The sequence below is a fragment of the Molossus molossus genome, unplaced genomic scaffold, assembly GCF_014108415.1.
Source record: "Molossus molossus isolate mMolMol1 unplaced genomic scaffold, mMolMol1.p scaffold_m16_p_2, whole genome shotgun sequence".
Taxonomy (NCBI): domain Eukaryota; kingdom Metazoa; phylum Chordata; class Mammalia; order Chiroptera; family Molossidae; genus Molossus; species Molossus molossus.
The window spans coordinates 123011832-123030728 of NW_023425355.1; the positions used below are offsets into that span (position 1 = coordinate 123011832).

Genomic DNA, 18897 nt, shown 5'->3' on the forward strand with positions numbered 1-18897 from the left:
TCAAAACTTTCAAATTCAGGTATGTCTTTGAACACTCCTGGAAATTATTTTCTAAAATATTTTTTTCTGCTTTAGAAAGAATTTATGAGGATTAATAAGTCTTTTAGATACACCAATCCTGAAGCAAATACTACAGTATGGCTTGCTGAACTTCAAATTGAAGTAATCATGCAGTGTATTTTTTACCTTTTTTTCTCTGAAGTCTGTAGTCTGGAATATAGTGATTTATGGAAATGAACAAAGGAGAAAAGTCTGGTTTTGAAAAATTCTGTTACTAAAACATCTCATTTTAACTGACATCTCAAGGACTATCTTCAAAAATATCAAGCTATTATAATTTATTATGACTCCTGTTGCTTGGGTAAAATTACACAGATCCTGACTTAGTTTTCCTTGAATTTTAATTGAACAAAACAAACGTACTAAACAAACATACACACACCAAAAAACAGTGTTTCCAAAGAATCCAAAGGACCTTTTCCTGTATCTGTCAGTCTGCTGCTAAGGTCCTTTAAGGAACAAAAACTGCTGACAAGACAGTATGAGAATAAAGTAGCTTTTTCTTTGTTTTAGAATGAGTATGGGCTGGGAGAGAGTGAAAGAGAAAAATATGGGGTTAATGTGTAACACACTCCCCAAACACAATCTGCGGAGTGTGTATGTGTCATATAAAATTACATTTTAACGTCTTTGTGAGTTTTATTGTCCTCAGGGCTTAAGCAGTATGTAATCAAAATCACATTATGTAGTAAAGAGTGTGTGGGTAGGTGGATAGTTAGGTGGGTGTAAATCCCAATAAAATCCATTTTAGAAGATAAATGACAGCTATTGAACTTTGAGCAAATCAATTTCCCCAATTCACTTTATTTGTCTAATGCCTATGGGAGCCTTTATAGGGTTTGTTACCTAACTTTAAGGTAGGTTGGAATCAAGGTGAATAGTCAAAAAATATTTTCTATCAGCTATGTGTAGCATTAAGGATTATTTTTACCATAGAGTTAGTTGCTTATACTGCAAACTAAGAAATTAATGAACAAGAATACTGATCATGAACGCCAAGGTTTATTTAAAAGCCATTATGGGTTTGGTGTGGTAATAAGGGCCTAGTTCTCCAAGGACTGCAAAACTGTTTATTGTACATCAAATTTTATTGACTTTGAAATCTCCCTAGAAATGTTCATTTACTTCATCATGTATTATGCATTTCAGATCTTTGGCAACAATAACAAAATTCAGATGTGGTAATGAAGTGGTTATGCAATGAAATGAATATACACTGTGATTTGATATAGAAGACTTAGGCTTCACTAGTATATTCACTTAAAACTAGAAGCAATGTGGGAAATATAGATCTTTAAATATTGTGAGTAATAACCACATACTTTAAAGATGAAATCCACTTACTTTTAAAGTATAATCCTAATAGCTATGCCATTTGGGGGAGGGGGTGACTGTCCTAAAAATGAATTGTAATTGGTCACTTGAAAATTGTATATGGATTTATAATTTTTAAATAGCTGGTGGCATGTAACCATAATGTATTTTTTTTCAATTTTATGGTCATTATTCTTTTATTAAATTTCCAGAGGGAAAGAAAATAAATGACCTCCTAGTGAGGAATATTTTACCATGAGACCAGTTGTAAAAAATTATTGAGTATTGTGCCTGAGAATATATCTTTCCTAAGTTCTGGTTCTCTAGTAGCTTTAATTTATTGAGGTTGAAAAATATGCAAGGTGAAATGAGGTCTCCAAATATTTCCTACTACGCATATTTTATCCAAAGTAAGATAATGGTCTATTTGAATCATTTAATCAGTATTACTAAATTTTTTTTTGGTTGATAGCAAGAGAGTATTTGCTTAAAATGCATTCAAAGTGGACTGTTATTTAGCATTTTTCAAGGTGGAACGGTGTTGGCAGTGAAGGTTATACTTAGCCATACAACGGGCAACTTGAATCAACTAAAAAAGCAATAGATTTATAGATACTATATAAGACAGTGGCTGGAAAAAAAAACACTTACTAGGGAAATATTCACTCAATTAATTTCTTGGGCAATGTTCCTACCAATGCTCTACTTAATGCATATCTAGTCTTGCCTCTAGCTCCAGAATCCATAACATCAACATAACTAACAACAACAATAACAAAAAAGACATGTCAAGAATTGAATCTTCTACATGTGTTGTTAATTTTCTTGACTGACCAGATCCTACATTTTTGTAGACCTATGTCCCTCTAATCACATTTCACCAGTCCAGATGACAAGCAAGAATTGTTCTTACTGTTCTAGTGAGCTTGGCCATTCACAAAGAGGCTAAAACAAGAAGCAGGGCTAGAAGTACAACATGTGTGAGAACATAAATACTCTGAAGAGAGTTCTGCTCGTAATCCTCAGCTTTAATTTCTCTCTTCTGTTCTATTAGCAAATGGTCGATTGCTTTGTGTGATTGTTCGTTGAACAAATGCTAGACCATATAAGAAAAAGCGGTAAGGGTATACAAATTATAAAATTCAATTGTGGCTGAAGGTGTGTGGTGGTGGTGTTGGTGGTGGTGTTGGTGGTGGTGGTGGTGGTGGTGTGTGTGTGTGTGTGTTTTCAAGGTTTTGGTGAGAGGCACAGGAAGAAGATACAAGTTGAATGAGAATAGTTAAAATACAGAAAAATAACCCAACAATACTTGACAGGGTCTATTGGAGTAGCACAGATAATAAATGCTACAGAGTTTATTAGAAAAAATAATTATTTCCATCCGAGGGATCAGGCAATTTTCTTTGATGAGGTGGCAGTTTCATTACCCAAAACATGAAGGATAGGAAAGGTTTTTTTATGTGTTAATTAAGAAACGAGGTCTTTTATTTAGGGAAATGAAGACATTTCAATGGCAACGTAGACAATGACAGGGGAACAGAAGGAAGAAAAGTCAAGGGTCATACCAGAAACAGTGCGGTCACTGTTTTGACCAAAATGGAAGTTTTGTTATAAAAAATATGTGAATAATGATAGATGAAGTCAGATTGTCGAGAGCTTTTTCTTTTTTTACGTCAGTCTAAAGAATTTAGAGACAATTGGGAACCAGTCCTATGATTTAAGCAAGAAAATAAAACAGCAGTAATTTGGGAAGTTGAATTTAATAGTTGCAAGGACAATAGGACTTTATCATCCCATATGCATTCAAAGTTGTGAAGAAATTATAATAAGATCCAATCAATACCTAAAGGTATTTATTCGAAGAAATTTTGTGAAAGAAAGCAGACTTTCTTTTGTACTCATATATGTATGTGTTCTCAATGTCACAGAGCTAAAAGGAATGGGAGACAAAGTGGTACAGTGTTTAAGAGCATGAGCTTCTAAGCTTGACTTCTTGGGTTCAAATTCTAGCTCAGTTAGCATTATTGGCTGTGTGACCTTGGGCAAGTCACTTAGCCTCTCTGTGTCAGTTTTTCATGTGTAAAATGGGGACAATAATAGTACCTACATAATAGGGTTTTTATTCAATGTTGTTGATGTATAAAAAGCACTTAGAGCCCTGGCCGGTTTGGCTCAGCAGTTAGAGTGTTGGCTTACAGTCCAGAGAGACCTAGGTTCAGTTCCCACTAGAGGCACATACCTCAGTTGCAGTTTGTCCCAGGCCCTGGTTGGGTCATGCGGTAGCAGCCACTTGATGTGTCCCTTTTCTTGTCAACGTTTCTCTTTTTCTCTCCCTCTTTCTCCCTCCCACTCTATCTGAACAAAAAATGGAAAAATGTCCTTTTCCTTGGGTGGAGATAATAAAAAAAAAAAAAGCACTTAGAATAATGCTTGGCATGTTATAAGTACTACACAAATATTATATTTCCATAGAAGTATACATGTGTACCTGTATTTAAGATAGCTATTTCATATTAAAAGTAGTACATATTCATTGTGGAAAAATGAAAAGCACAACTAAGAAAAGATGACCTATAACCCAGAAATTACAACTTTACAACTTATGGTACATCATACATTTTTCCATATTACTAAATATACATCAATATCACTTTTAAAATAGCTACAGAGTATTTCACGGAATGGATGTTTCGTAATTGTTAACCCATACCCTATTTGTTGGCATGTTTGGCATTTACAAATGAGGCTGTGGCAAACATACTTGTATGTTTAATATATGTACACATCATTATTTTATTATTATTATTTTTTATCCTCACCTGAGGACATTTTTGCATTTATCTTCAGAAAAAGTGGGAAGGAGAGAGACAGAGAGAGAAACATCAGTGTGACAGAGTCACATCGACTGGCTGCTACCCACACGACCCCAAACCGGGGCCGGGGACAAACTGCAACCGAGGTAAGTACCCTTAGCGGGAACCAAACCAGGGACTCTGGTACGCAGGCCGATGCTCTAACCGCTGAGCCAAACCAGCCAGGGCTGTACGCATCATTATTGAATTAACAAATTATTAGAAGTAGAATTTCTGGTCTAAGTGTGAGACCATATTTCTATTTGGATATATACTGCAAAGCTCTACCCTACTCACTCCCAACCTCATCCCCAGGGATATCCAACTTACTTGCTTACCAGCAGTACACAAGGGGGTCCAGTTTCCTGCAGTATTTCTATTATATGTCTCCACTATAGTGTAACACCAGACAGATTTTATTTTATTTTATTTTTTTTAATCCTCACTCAAGGATATTTTTCCATTTATCTTTAGATAAAGTGGGAGAGAGAGAGGGAAGAGAGAGAGAGAGAAACATTGATGTGAGAGAAACACATCAACTGGTTGCCTCCCACACGACCCCAACAAGGGCCGGGGATGAACCTCAACCAAGATACGTGCCCTTGGCCAGAATCGAACTCGGGACTTTTTGGTCAGTGGGCCGACACTCTAACTGTTGAGCCAAACCTGCTAGGGCTATCAGACAGTTTTAAAAAATCTTTGCCAAATAAGTAGCTGCAATAATACTACACCTCATCATGTGAATTTCATTTCTGTGTTAGCTAGTCAAATTAAACAGTTTTAGCAGACAGACATCAGTGAAATTTCTTCTTTCATGAATGGTCTGTTTTTGATCCTTGTTCACTTTTTTTCTATTAAGTATACATCTTTTTCCTATTGATCTGTGAAAATGATTTTATCTTAAGAGTATCTGTTAAATTATTTAAGATAAATTATTTGATTTTTGGTTTTGAGTTTTCTTTTGTATGTTTGATTTTTTCTGTGAGGAAGTTTTACACTGTTATGGATTTAAATGAATCACTGTGTGGATTTTAAATCAAATTATAACTTTTACATGAAAAATTATAAGAACATTTACTCATCTTTTCATTTTTAATGGTTTTATATTGACATCTAAAATTTTGTTCACTTAATACTTAGTTTGAAATAGGAACTTTAAAATTGAGTAAAAATTTAATTAGGTATCTATATTTTTAAGTATAAAAAGTTCAGAATTTGCCCTGGCCGGTTTGGCTCGGCGGTTAGAGCGTCGGCCTGCGGTCTGGAGAGACCTGGGTTCGGTTCCCACTAAGGGCACGTCGTGCGGGTGGCAGCCACTCAATGTGTCCCTTCATGTCCATGTCGATGTTTCTCTCTCTCCCTCCTACTCTATCTGTACAAAAAATGAAAAAATATCCTCGGGTGAGGATAAAAAAATAAAAAAATAAATAAAAGGTTCAGAATTCAGCATTTATCATTAAATTCTTTGGAGATAATATTAACTTATTATGTAAATGGTGACTTTTTGTTTTGTTAATCATCACCTGAGGATATTTTTGCCATTGGTTTTTAGAGAGTGTGAAAGGGAGGGAGGGAGGCAGGGAGGGAGGGAGGATTGAGAGAGAGAGAGAGACATGGATGTGATAGAGATACACTGATTGATTGCAACCCACACACATCCCAATGGGGTGGGGATCAAACCTGTAACCCAGGACGTGCCCTTGACGAGGAATCAAACCAGAGACACTTCAGTGCACAGACTATCACTTTAACCACTGAGCCACACAAGCCAGAGCAATGGTGACTTTTTTGAACTAATAATTTGATCATTATCACCACTTATTTTATCCGTGTGTTTATTTTAAAATGAATGACAGATCTTCAAAATTACAAGTTACCTGTTACAGTTATATAAAGATCATTTAATTATGATTTTGGATCAATCATTACCCCATAATTAAGACAACAAGCAAACTAATTTATTTGTAGTCCCTATATAATAGTCTTAAATTAACAATGTCAGGGTTTTTTTGTTTTCGACATATATTTATACATATGCATTTCATTTATATTGTTTCATATTAAAGTTGACTTCTAAATGTATATCTCATCAATGATAAGTATATAAATCATTCCTACAAAAAATGAAAATTTCTGAAAAGTGTAAGTTTCAATATTCCATTTGTCAAGTAATATGTTAGATTGACAGATAGCAGAAAGTATATTTTGGGAGGGAAGAGAAAGGAGAGAGTAGAATTTGGAGTCAGGAAAATCCAAATGTTTAATGCCAAGTTTTTTTGTTTGTTTGTTTGTTTTATCATTTTGAGCCTTAATTTTCTCATTTATTGAGAAAGTAATATATATTTTATAGGGTTATGGATGAGATTAAGAGAGTTAATATACATAAAATTTGTCATATAATACCTGAAGCATATTGTAAATCTAAGTAATAATAGCAATATTATTGTTGCTAATATTTTGGAAGGATAGCCAGCGACTCAACCAGTACTATGAATTTATTTATTTTTATTTAACATTTAAAACATACAAAATAATATTTTTTGTGTGTAGTAATTTTGGAAAAGGCCAAAATATATTAACAATTAAATAAAAAATTATCTGTAACTGGTAAACCCCACAAAATCATGGTTAATAATTTGGTGCATGTATTCCCAATTATTTGAAAAATATGTATATGTTTATATGTAGATGCTGATATGTAAAATATACACAGAAAATCAAAGACAATTTATGTGTGGTACGTACTTTTTTATTCATATATCATGAATTTTTTCAATATAAAAAAATGCTTTTCATGGTATGTACGTTCATAGACGCTGAGAATTCCATTATATGGATGCAATTTATTCTACTTGGGGGATTTGGTTTCAGTTTTTCACTAGCATAAGTGACAGAATTGATTGAGGTTTCTTGTCACGTGTCTCTATGTATATCTTTGATATTCCCCTAGGAGAATTTATAGATGTAAAATTTTGTGGTTGAAAGGAATGAATACTTTTAAGGCTTTAAAATATTTTTATGTAATCTTTTAAATTGAAGGATAAGAGCTGCAGAGAGCAGTGCACAAATCATAAGTTGATGGATTTTTTAAAAGTTAGCATAGTCATGCTACTAGCTTGAAGATCAAGAATTAGAACATCAGCCCAGGCGCCTCTCCCAGTTATTAACCCCTTCCCAGCTATTGCCCTCGTTCAATGATAAGCACTCTTCTGATCCTTAACATCTATATTAGTTTTACCTACCATTGAAATTAATATAAGTCTGGCAGGTGTGGCTCAGTGGTTGAGCATTGACCCATGCACCAAGAGGTTGATGGTTCGATTCCCAGTCAGGGCCAATGCCAAGGTTGTGGGCCTGATCCCCAGTGGGAGGCATGCAGGAGGCAGACAATCGATGTTCTTTCTCATCAATGTTTCTATCTCTCTCTCTCCTTTCCTCTCTCTCTAAATCAATAAAGAAAAAAATGTTTTTAAAGAATATGTATTTCCAATCTTGTTCCTTTTAGCCACTCTGATGGATATAAACGGATATCTCATGCTTTAATGTGTAATCCTCTAATTATTAGAGCCATTTTATATCTACTTATATGAAATCCTTGTGCAAGTCTTTTGCACAGTAAAAAGACAGTTATCTGTCTTTTTCTCATAGATGTCAGAGTTCTTTGAATACACATTCTTTATCAGATACATGCATTGCAAGTATCCAACCTGGGCTTTGCTTTTTCTCTTAATAGTGTCTCTTGATGAATGAAGTTTTTATCAATTTTTTCCTTAACGGCTAGTGTAGTTTATGTCTTAAGAAATAATCACTTTCCCTGAAATCCTCAAGATAGTTTCCTATATTGTGGAAACTTTATTGTTTGCCTTTTACATGGAGGAACAGTAATCTGAAATTAATTTGTGTGTGTGCGCATGCATTGTCTAGAGTGAGAGTCAAGATTTTTTTGTTATCGTGGTACACATAAACAATGGAATATTACTCAGCCATAAAAAAGAGAGCAGGTTCGTCCGACCAGTGTGGTTCAGTGGTTGAGTATTGACCCATGCACCAAGTGGTCGCCGGTTCTATTCCTGGTCAGGGCACATGCCCAGGTTGTTGGCACGATCCCCAGTGGGGGGCATGCAGAAGGCAAGCAATCAATGTTCTTTCTCATTGATGTTTCTATCTCTCTCTCCCTCTCCCTTCCTCTCTCTCTAAACAAAAATTATTAATAAAGAAGTACAAATTGGTAGTTACAAAATAGTCATGGGGATGTACCATACAGCAAAGGGAATATAGTCAGTAATAATATTCTAATAACCATGTATGGTGCCAAGTGGTACTAGAAACATCGCAGGGAGCATTTTGTTAAGTACATGATTGTCTAACCACTATGCTGTACACCTGAAACTAATATAAAATAATATTGAATATAAACTGTAATTGAAAAATAAATTTTTTTAAAAATGTGTTTTCCATATGAATAGCCAATTAACCTGAAACCATTTATTGAAATCATCCACTCTTCACTTAAGTGGCACCATTGTCATAAATTAAGTATATATTATAGTCTATTTCTTCTTGCAACAAAACTATACAGAATTAATTATAATAAATATTGATATATGGTTATAAGCATTCTTTTTTTAAAGGTTAAAGACACTAAGTATACAAATGCAGTTTATTTTATCTTTTATTTTTCAATTACAGTTTACATTCAATAATATTCTGTATAGTTTCAGATGTACAGCATGGAGGTTAGGCAATCATATATATTACAGAGTGGTCCTCCCATCTGCCTCAAGTACCCGCCTGGCCCCATGTATACTCATCCTGATATTATTGATTATATTCCCTATGTTGTTAAACCTTGTTATTCTTCAAGATTGCCGTGGATATCCTTGGCCCTTTGGATTTCCATGGATATCTGAGAGCTCTCACGTCAATTTTTATTAAAAACTAGCTGTTGCAATTTTGATTTGGATTGCATTAAATTTACAATTTGAAGAGAATTGATATCTTGACAATATTGGACTTTCTGATGTGTTCCTTCAATTGGTTCCAAGGAACAGGGTATATCCTTTTATTTGTTTAGTTGTTTCTTAATCTGTCAGTAATGTTTCTAGTTTTTCAAGTAGAAGTCTTACTTTTTGTTTTGAATTATCCAATTACTCACTAAAAATTTAAGCATTTATGTTCCAACAAAAATCATAAGAGTGCTTATTTTCCAGAACTTTGACAAATACCTTCTACAAAAGTCAATATAATAGGCAAATGATGCTATATCGTTGCTGTTTAAATTTGTATTTCATTGATTACCTAGTGATTGGACTTTTCTCTTGTTTATGGGCTGTTTGCATTTTGTGTCAAATTCCTATTTATATTCTTATCCAATTTTCCAGCAGATCCTCCATCTCTCTTCATTTATTGAATGATCTATTTATATGTAAAAACGTTACCCTTTGATAGATGTTGTAAATGTTCCCAGTTGCCATTTGCTTTTAATTCTGCTAATTGGCCTTAATTTCTAAATGAACAATACAAATATTATATTTAAAATTTTATTTACATTTCTTTATCCTTCTAAAGGACATCCCCATGCCAGTATTTTATTCTAGTTCTGTTATTATTAACTTTATTTTTAATCCAGAGGATATGTTTTTATTGATTTTTGAGGGAGGGAAGGAGGGGGGAGAGGGAGAGAGAGAGAGAGAGAGAGAGAGAGAGAGAGAGAGAGAGAGAAACATCATTGTGAGAGAAACATCGATCTGTCATAGCCTCTTGTATTCGCTCTGACTGGGGATTGAACCTTCAACCTTTCGTGTATGGGATGATGCTCCAACCAAATCAGCCATCTGGCCAGGGCTGTTATTATTAATTTTGTACACTTAACATTGTAATTTCTCTAGAATATCTTTGGTGTAAGATATGAAGTCAATATCTAATATCTGTTTATTGCTAAAACAAACACCTCTGTTTTTCATAAAGTTAAAACTTCCACACATTGGGTAATTGAAATTCGGAAATTGAAAGGAAAGGAAGCTAATCTTGTGTGAAATTAGGTCAAGATTCAGTTAGATACCAAATTAACACATAAGGGAACTGAATGCTTTTAATTGTTTTCTTTCACCACAGGGAATGTGTTTTATGAAGAGCATGATTTTATAATACTTAAAAAGGTGATTGGGAACATAGCCGAATACGGTATACCCAGAAACATGGAAGTAGGGCATAGACTGACATCCCTCAGAAGAGGGGGTGGGGGTTGGGAAGAGATAAACCACAGAACTTATATGCATGTATGCATAACCAATGGACATGGACAACAAAGTTGGGGACGGGGCGGGGGGAGGGGGATGGGAAGGGAGGTGCCAAGGGGGTAAAAAAGGAGAAACATCTGTAACAAAAAAGAAATTTTTTTAATAAATAAATAAAAACATTTAAAAAAAAGGTGATTGGGAAAAATAATTCATTTTCCTGGTAAAGTGTTTTATGTTTGTATTTTGATAAGAATATGAAGTAGTAAATACAATAGTAAATTATTTTAAAACATGTAAAACTGACATAAGACTTACTCTTAGGCTAAATCACAAATTATTTACATCTGCTATTTTTTCCCCATGAAGTATATAGAAGAAGCAGTCAATTCCTGAATATTGTTTGAAAGTGGGGGGTGGCACGAAAGTTATCTATTAGATGCTCTCAAATTCCACCCTATCATTAACTAAATGATATTGTCATAGGAAAATACTCAGAAGAGTTTTGACTTATGGCTTTAGATGTGTTATATTCTATTAATAATGAGTTGTTATTAAAATACAAAGTATAATTTCTCACCACTATTTTTTGGTATGAAGAAATGCTAGTAGTTTTCCTTTCCAAATTAACTTACGTCTTTGCAAAGTTTATATTTTTGAAAAATATAGCGAAATGTTTCTCACACCACCCACCATCTGTCCTACAAGCACCAAACAATGATTTTAGTTACAGAAATATATCTACAAGATAACTTCCTAGAAGTAAAAGTTCTGGGTCAAAGGTTTACATGAATTTAACAGATATCGCCAAATTGTCTTCCACAAGGGGTACACCAGTATGTACATCCCACTGGCCATGTATAAGAGTCTGTATTATCCACAACCTTGGCAATGTAGTATGTTTTCAAGCTTAGATTTTTTTTGTTGTTGTTAATCCTCATCTGAGGATATTTTTCCATTGATTTTTTAGTTAAAGTAGATGAGAGGGGGAGAGAGAAAGAGAAACATCGATGTGTGAGAGACACATCATTTGGTTGCCTCCCGCATAACCCTGACCAGGTGCATTGAACCTGAAGCCCAGGTACATGCTCTTGACCAGGAATTGAACCTGTGACCCTTGGGTCCACAGGTCAACGTTCTAACCACTTAGCAAAACCACTTAGCAAAACCAGCCAGGGTATCGGGCTTATATTTTTGGCCTTTTTCTTGTTAATTGGCAGAAGCTCTCTTATGTGTTAGGAAAATTGATCCCTTATCTGAGATGTGAGTCACAAATATTATTTTTTCACAATTTTTCATTTGTTCTTTGACTTTGCTTTTAGTTTATTTTTTTAATGTGCAGAAGCTTCTCATGTTTATATAGTCCAATTTACTAATATTTTTGTCTTTTAATTAAAGCTGCTTAATATGGGGATAAAATTACATTGTTCTTATGTTGACTACTCTGGACATGTATTACTTCTTACATTAAAAAAAGAGATTAATTCTCAATTTGGAAAATGTTTGTCTTTCATTCAACAGCTACTTATTGAAAGTCTATCAGGTGTAGAAACCAGTTCATCCAGAAATCCAAGCTCAATGTCAATTAGAAATTAAACAGTATAAAATAAATACTATGATGGGGGGAAGCACAAGGTCTATGAGGATATATCTAAAGCAAATGTCATAACTAAGCTGAAAACTGTGCCCCACAATGTCATTATAATCTGTCATCTAATTGTTCCAGATATTAGCCAGATCTCACCAATTGCACTGTTTTCTGCCAGGAATTGTTCTATGTCTGTAACCAGGAAGGAACGGGTTGGGATGACAAGAAGGAGACCAACAATCTTAGTTTAAAACTTACAAAGATTTCTGTGCTTATATATGAAGCCTAAATGAAACACAAACTATTTTTTGATTAGGTATAAATGACTTCATAGCTCGATTTTAGAGATTTTAGGAAAATATGATGGCTATTATTTCCAGTAGCTTCAGAATCTAGAGGCTCTTTAGATGCTTCAAGTTGAAGCTGTAAAATGCATTTTACATGTACTTGTGAGTAGGAAATGATCCAATAAAAAGAAACTAGTTACCGCCTTGTAAATGCTAAAATAGATAAATCAAGGGCATTATTAGATTATATTTTATATACATGGCGGTACATTTGTGATATCAACTGTCACACACACATTCACCTACTCACATTCACGCACACGTCTATAAATATAGTTCAGCACCACGGATTCTTTACGCGGTAGAACTCATGAAATACAGATAGGCCTTCATCTAATACTGTTGACTTGGCTTTATAGCAGGATACAAGTCAGAAAGAGCAGATGCAGCATCATGATTTATTATTTATTCATGGACAAACAAACATTTCATGCTACTCACACGTGTTACTTCTTTGGACTACTCACCCCACACAGGAAAAGGCTGCCAGGAATGAAAACCAAGGTTTCAGGTCACCTGATAGAAGCCACAGCCTCTCTTTCATTTCCATATTTATATCATTTTAGTCAGATAGAGCCAAGATCTATATTCTAACTCACAGATCCCCACCCAGATACAGTTGCATACAACAAACAAGGCAGGTCTGACATTTCCCATTCATCTTCAACTTAGTGTTCCAAGGAAGCATCATTGTGGGAGACTAAGGTCTGGCCCAGGCTGACCTGCAGTAGCCCAGGCTGGATGTTAACCCTTTACTCATGCATTTTATGTAATATATATCTAAATATATTTACAATATATTTCAAAATACATATTGTTTGCATATAATAAGAGTTTATAATAAGGATTTTATATAAATAATTGACTGGTTATTTTGTCCATTATCATCGTTTCCACCCCGCAACTCTTGGGTCCAATTAAAGAATATAATATTCATTAGTTAGTTCTTTTAAAAATATCTAAAGCAGTTGTTCCAAAGTATGGGATATTGTTTAGATGATACACTAAGTGTATTCGTGTGTTGATTTAGTTTACTTTTAAGATATTCTCTATTCATAGTATCATTATAGTATTATTATATGATAGATATATAGTATAACATTTATGTTCATATTAAAATGCAATGTTAGTCCGGCTGGTGTGGCTCAGTGGTTGACCATCAACCCTTGCACCAGAGGTTGTCGGTTCGATTCCCAGTCAGGACACATGCCCAGGATGTGGGCCAAATCCCCAGTGGGGGGCATGCAGGAGGCAGCCAATCGATGTTCTCTTTCATCTCTCTCTCCCTCTCACTTGCTCTCTCTCTAAAATCAATAAAGGGAAAAAAAATTAAAAATAAAATTAAATAAAATGCCATGTTATATTTGTATTATAATCATAGTCTCATTAGTAATATCATAAAGAGTTGCTATTGCAGGTTCACGTGCTTTATTTCTGTGTGCTTTAGCCTTTGATAATTTGAATAAAAAGGCTTTTTACTCTTGTTTATCCTGGCTCTCTACTTACACTTGAGCTTGAGCAATAATTACTGACATTTCATGATGTTATTGTCATTCACTATCATCCAGAGCATTGCTCTAGACTGTTTACATGGAGTACTTCTCATTTTTACAGTGATCATATGAAGCAGGTACTGTCATTATCCTCATTCTATAGAGAAGGTCTTTAGAGTTTAAGAACTTGGCCAACATGTGAGGAAAGTGCTGGAACCAGGAATTAAAACCTCATAGCCTAACTCTAGACCCCACAATGTTTTTTGTTGTTGAGTTTTTAATTTTTGTTTTTTTCAATTTTTATTTATTTATTTTTGTTACAGTTGTTTCTCCTTTTCCCCCCAGACCCCCTTCTCCCTATCCTGCCCCACCCCCACCCCAAAGCATTGTTGTCTATGTCCATTGGTTATGCATACATGCATATAAGTTCTTTGATTCATTTTGTCCATCCCCCACAACTCTGAGGTTTGTCAGTCTGAACGATATGAGACCCCACAATGTTGAACAATATATCGTACTGCTTCCCAAATTATTGCAAGTTCAATCCCAATATTATCATCCATTTATAAAGTTGTGATAATAATAGTATGTATATCATAAAATTGTTTGGTAGATTCAAGAAGACAATAAATGTGAAACTTCCAACCATGGTGCTTGGTACATAATAAGCCCTTAATAAAACTAACCTAGAATCATCCTCTTACATTCTATTCTAATCTAAATGATATTTTTACTTTTTATTCTAATCGTCTAATTCTGTTTTATTTGGTTATATTTGGGCTCACAAACTATCACTCACAACAAATGCTTACCTCACCAATTTTCTGTGTACATAAAAGAATTTCCTTGTACAATTTTTCTTAACATAAAAGAAAATTAGAAGCAAGTATAAAGGCAGAGTGTCTAGCATATAATACATAAAGCACCATTGTGTTTGATAAATGAGTGGTTAGATGAATAATACACTCCTTTAATTTTACTGATTGGAGTTGGATTTTTGTTTCTGTGGGTGTGTGTGTGCAATTTCCAAGAAAAGGCTTACTGTCTTTCAAGTGTAGAATTTTTGAAAAGATTATTAATCAATGATTTATAATACATAAAGTAAATCCTAACATGTAACACATGTAAGTAACCAATATCATGCTGTTAAAATACCAAATACAATAAATTTCTATAACATTTTGTAACGAATAACTTTTAAAGATATTTCTTTTCCCTTTTTTATTTAAATCATGAGAATTTTTTCTTTTGTTTTCTTACAGATTTCTAGAGATTTACCTGAAAAACAAGGAGAAATTGAGGCTCACCTAAAAGATCTTGAACAGCTTGAAGAGCAATTAAATCATCTGCTTCTGTGGCTGTCTCCCATTAGGAATCAATTGGAAATTTACAATCAACCGAATCAAACAGGACCTTTTGACATTAAGGTAGGGACTTATTGCTTTAAATATTATTTTCCAAAAGAATGGCAATAACAATGAACTAAGTTTCTCTTTCATTATCATCATTATCATTGTTGTTATAATGTTGGTTATTATTTGACTTGCATTTTCTGTTTGTTTCCATCATTTACTAGCAATAATTTATTCATTAAATTTATATAACTATAATGCCTCTATCATATTTGCTACTACAACCCATTTAAAAAAATTTTATTGATTTTAGAGAGGAAGGGAGGAGAGAGAGAGAGAAACATAGATGTGAGAGAGAACCATCAGTGGGTTACCTCCCATACATACCCCAACCCGGGATTAAACCTGCAACCTGGGTATGTGCTCTGACTGGGAATTGAACCACCAACCCCTCAGTGCATAGGTGGATGCTCAGTCATCTGAGCCACACTGGCGGGAGCATAATCTATTTTCCATTCCTATTTTAATGGTTTGTAAACTCCTTATCTAAAGCTGAAGTCATTTAGGAGATCAGTTACCTACAAAAATAAAGTATAGGCTCTTTAGTAGACTTGACAAAACCCTCTCAGATTTGATTCCAGATTACCTCTCTCTCCTCTTATTCTGCCAACAACCTCTCCTTATATTCTGGCCACACACATTATATGGTATCCTTATATGTGTGTGGCTTGATGCTATGGCTTTGTTCTTGATCTCTCTTCTTCAAATGCCTTCTTTCTCTTTTTTTCTCATGATGAATTTTCTTCCATCCATCAAGACTGAATTCAATAGCATTGCTTCTTCAAAGCTTTCTTCTATACTCCAAGTAGACGAAAAAAAACTTTTTAGGATTTCTTGTAAACATCTGTGTCCATCTCCATTAGCCTTTGTATATTGATTTACACTTAAATTTTACAGACCTGACTACCTTATCAAACTGTTCTTTGAATACACAGGGCATCTTCTTACTTCTTTATCAGCCCAGGGCTCAGTATATGGTGGGTACTGGTTATTATTTTTGATTCAATGAATAAAGATGGTTACAAAATCAGCCAGAATGATAATGAGATGCTGCAGGTAAGCCTGGATACCACCACCTCCTTTATTTATTATTAAGAAAAATATAACAATATTTTATTTTACTTTTACCTTTATTTTTATTGTTGACACTATTACAGATGTACCCATCCTCCCCCTTTGCCCACCCTTACCCAGCCCCAGCCCCAGCCCTGCTTAATGTCCCTGAGCACATTGATTGTATCTATCTTCTCTCCCTTTCCAGAATCATATTCTACGGACTTGTCCCAACACGATGCCCCATTTTGCATCTTCTGTGGGCCAACAACGTTAAATAGGCAATCAAATAAACCAATACAATTGAAAGTACAACCTATTAATTAATGTAATGGGTAATTTCAGACTACATATGTTCAGTAACATCTTTAAATAAGTTTTTCTTTCAGTTTATTGACCCAAATTGCTCTATTTCTTTTCTTTTTTAATCCTTACCCGAGGACATTTTTGCATCTATCTTCAGATAGAGTGGGAGGGTAAGAGGGAAGAAGAGAGAGAAAGAAACGTCGATGTGAGAGAGACATATCAACTAGCTGCCACCCACATGACCCCAACCACTGCAACCGAGGTACATGCCCTTAGCAGGAACCGAACCCAAGTCTCTCTGGTTCGTGGGCCAAAGCTCTGTTAAGCCAAACCGGCCAGGGCTGCTCCATTTCTTTACTTTGTAAGATTCTGACAATCTAACATCATTGTCTCTATGTGGTCACCATTTTGATAGGAAATAAGGCACGAATAAAAGGAAATGTGAGAATTATCTAGAAAAGCAAAAGAAAGACAAGTAAAAGTTAAGAAAGATGAGCTTGAACGAGGATGAGGTAAAAGAGAGAGCTTTGCTATAACTAAAATGAGTGATCATTGCAAAGTGCACTCTAGTACTTCTCCCCACCTCTCCCTGATATTTGTATCTGCCATTCTGATAACTAAAGCAGGTGACACTGTGTAAGACACAGGTAGACATACATCACTCCATCAATGTAAAACCCAGGCTCTTCAACCTGTGAGATAGTATTGAGTTCAGTCTGATGATTAAACTCAAGTCACAATAGGCTTTACCCAAAACATGAAGTTCACTTTAAGAAACCTTGAAGGTCCGGCTGGTGTGGCTCAGTGGTTGAGTGTCGACCCATGCACCAAGAGGTCACCAGTTCGATTCCCAGTCAGGGTATATGCCCAGGTTGTGGACCCAATCCCCAGTTGGGGGCATGCAAGAGGCAGCCAATTGATGGTCTCTCTCATCGATGTTTCTCTCTCTCTCTCCCTCTCATTTCCTCTCTCTGTAAAATCAATAAAGAAAAGAAAGAAAGCATGCAGGACAGGTAACACAGCTGGCACAGTGATTGCGCATTAGAGGGCTTCCCAACAGGGCATCACTTCTCAGGCACCGGTCACTGTGCATTTGGGTCATGTGTGGTCACAAGTACAATACTGGATGAGAGCAAGACCACAGGAAGCCAGCAGTTCTGAGATTTCTTAGTTTTTCCACCTAGCTAGTACAAAGTGTCTTCAGAGGTATTTGAAAAGCACCCATTCTCCAGTACAACCGTATCTCTTCAGTACAGACTTTTCAGTACTCAGTAACTGATCTCAACAAAGAAGGACAGTTACTTGGTCTAATAAACAAGGACCTCAGCCACATTCTTGATTATTTTGGATCTAGTCTATTCTTAAATATTTCTCTCTCTTTTTTTTTTTTTTTTGAAGATATATTTTCCAAGGTTTTTTTTTTTTTTAGAGAAGAAGGGAGAGACAGATAGAAACACCAATGAGAGAGAACATCGATTGGCTGCCTCCTGCATGCCCCCCACTGGGGATCGGGCCCACAACCTGGGCATGTGTCCTGACCAGGAATCGAACCGACGACCTCTTGGTGCGTGAGTCGACACTCAACCACTGAGCCACACTGGCCAGGCCTTAAATATTTCTTGATTTCATATTGCAAAGAGGAATGGTCGTAAACTCTTTGTTCCCTGTCAGCAATAGCTTTTTGTAAGTCACAGACAGAAGCACATTTCTTTACTTTCTAACATAATCTTTCTTGAAAATGGTGCTTCTTCATTAAAATGATGAAAACTGTATTCAATGTCAACTATCCCTGTATGTGAAATGCGTTTAAAAGTTTAAAAAGTCCTGTGATACAAATGGATGTGGTTGACTCCATCAAAGTGACTTTGGTCCTAAGTCTGTGCCCCCAGAATAGTTCTCAAATATTGAAAACGTGCATTAGGCTTTTGTTTGTCTATGGTCCATAGGTTCCTGCAAAATGGGTTCGTGCAGTTTGGAAGGAAAGCCACTCTCTGCTCTGTTAATCACTTTCCTTTATCAAAGCTACAAGACACCACTCTCGATGCTGTGTGTAGTTTCAGAAAATCATGATATTTGCCTCCTGCAGCCTGGTCAACCTCACTGAGGCAACTTCTTTTTTCTGGCAGTAAAACTCCTTGGCCGTGGCCCTTTGTGCATATTTGGAGTTTTTCATCTCGAGTGCAGATTACAAAGATATTCCTTTAGCCTTTTTCTTCTGTTTGTGGCTGTATCCAAG

General features: G+C 35.3%; 1 protein-coding gene across 1 annotated transcript in view; it reads left to right on the forward strand.

The window, feature by feature from the left end:
- Nucleotides 1-18897, forward strand: part of DMD (dystrophin) — a 2326146-nt gene that overhangs the window by 1495089 nt on the left and 812160 nt on the right. Inside the window, exon 48 of the mRNA XM_036270045.1 lies at nt 15153-15317. Coding sequence (XP_036125938.1) covers nt 15153-15317 — 165 coding nt within the window. The remainder of the gene's footprint in view (nt 1-15152; nt 15318-18897) is intronic.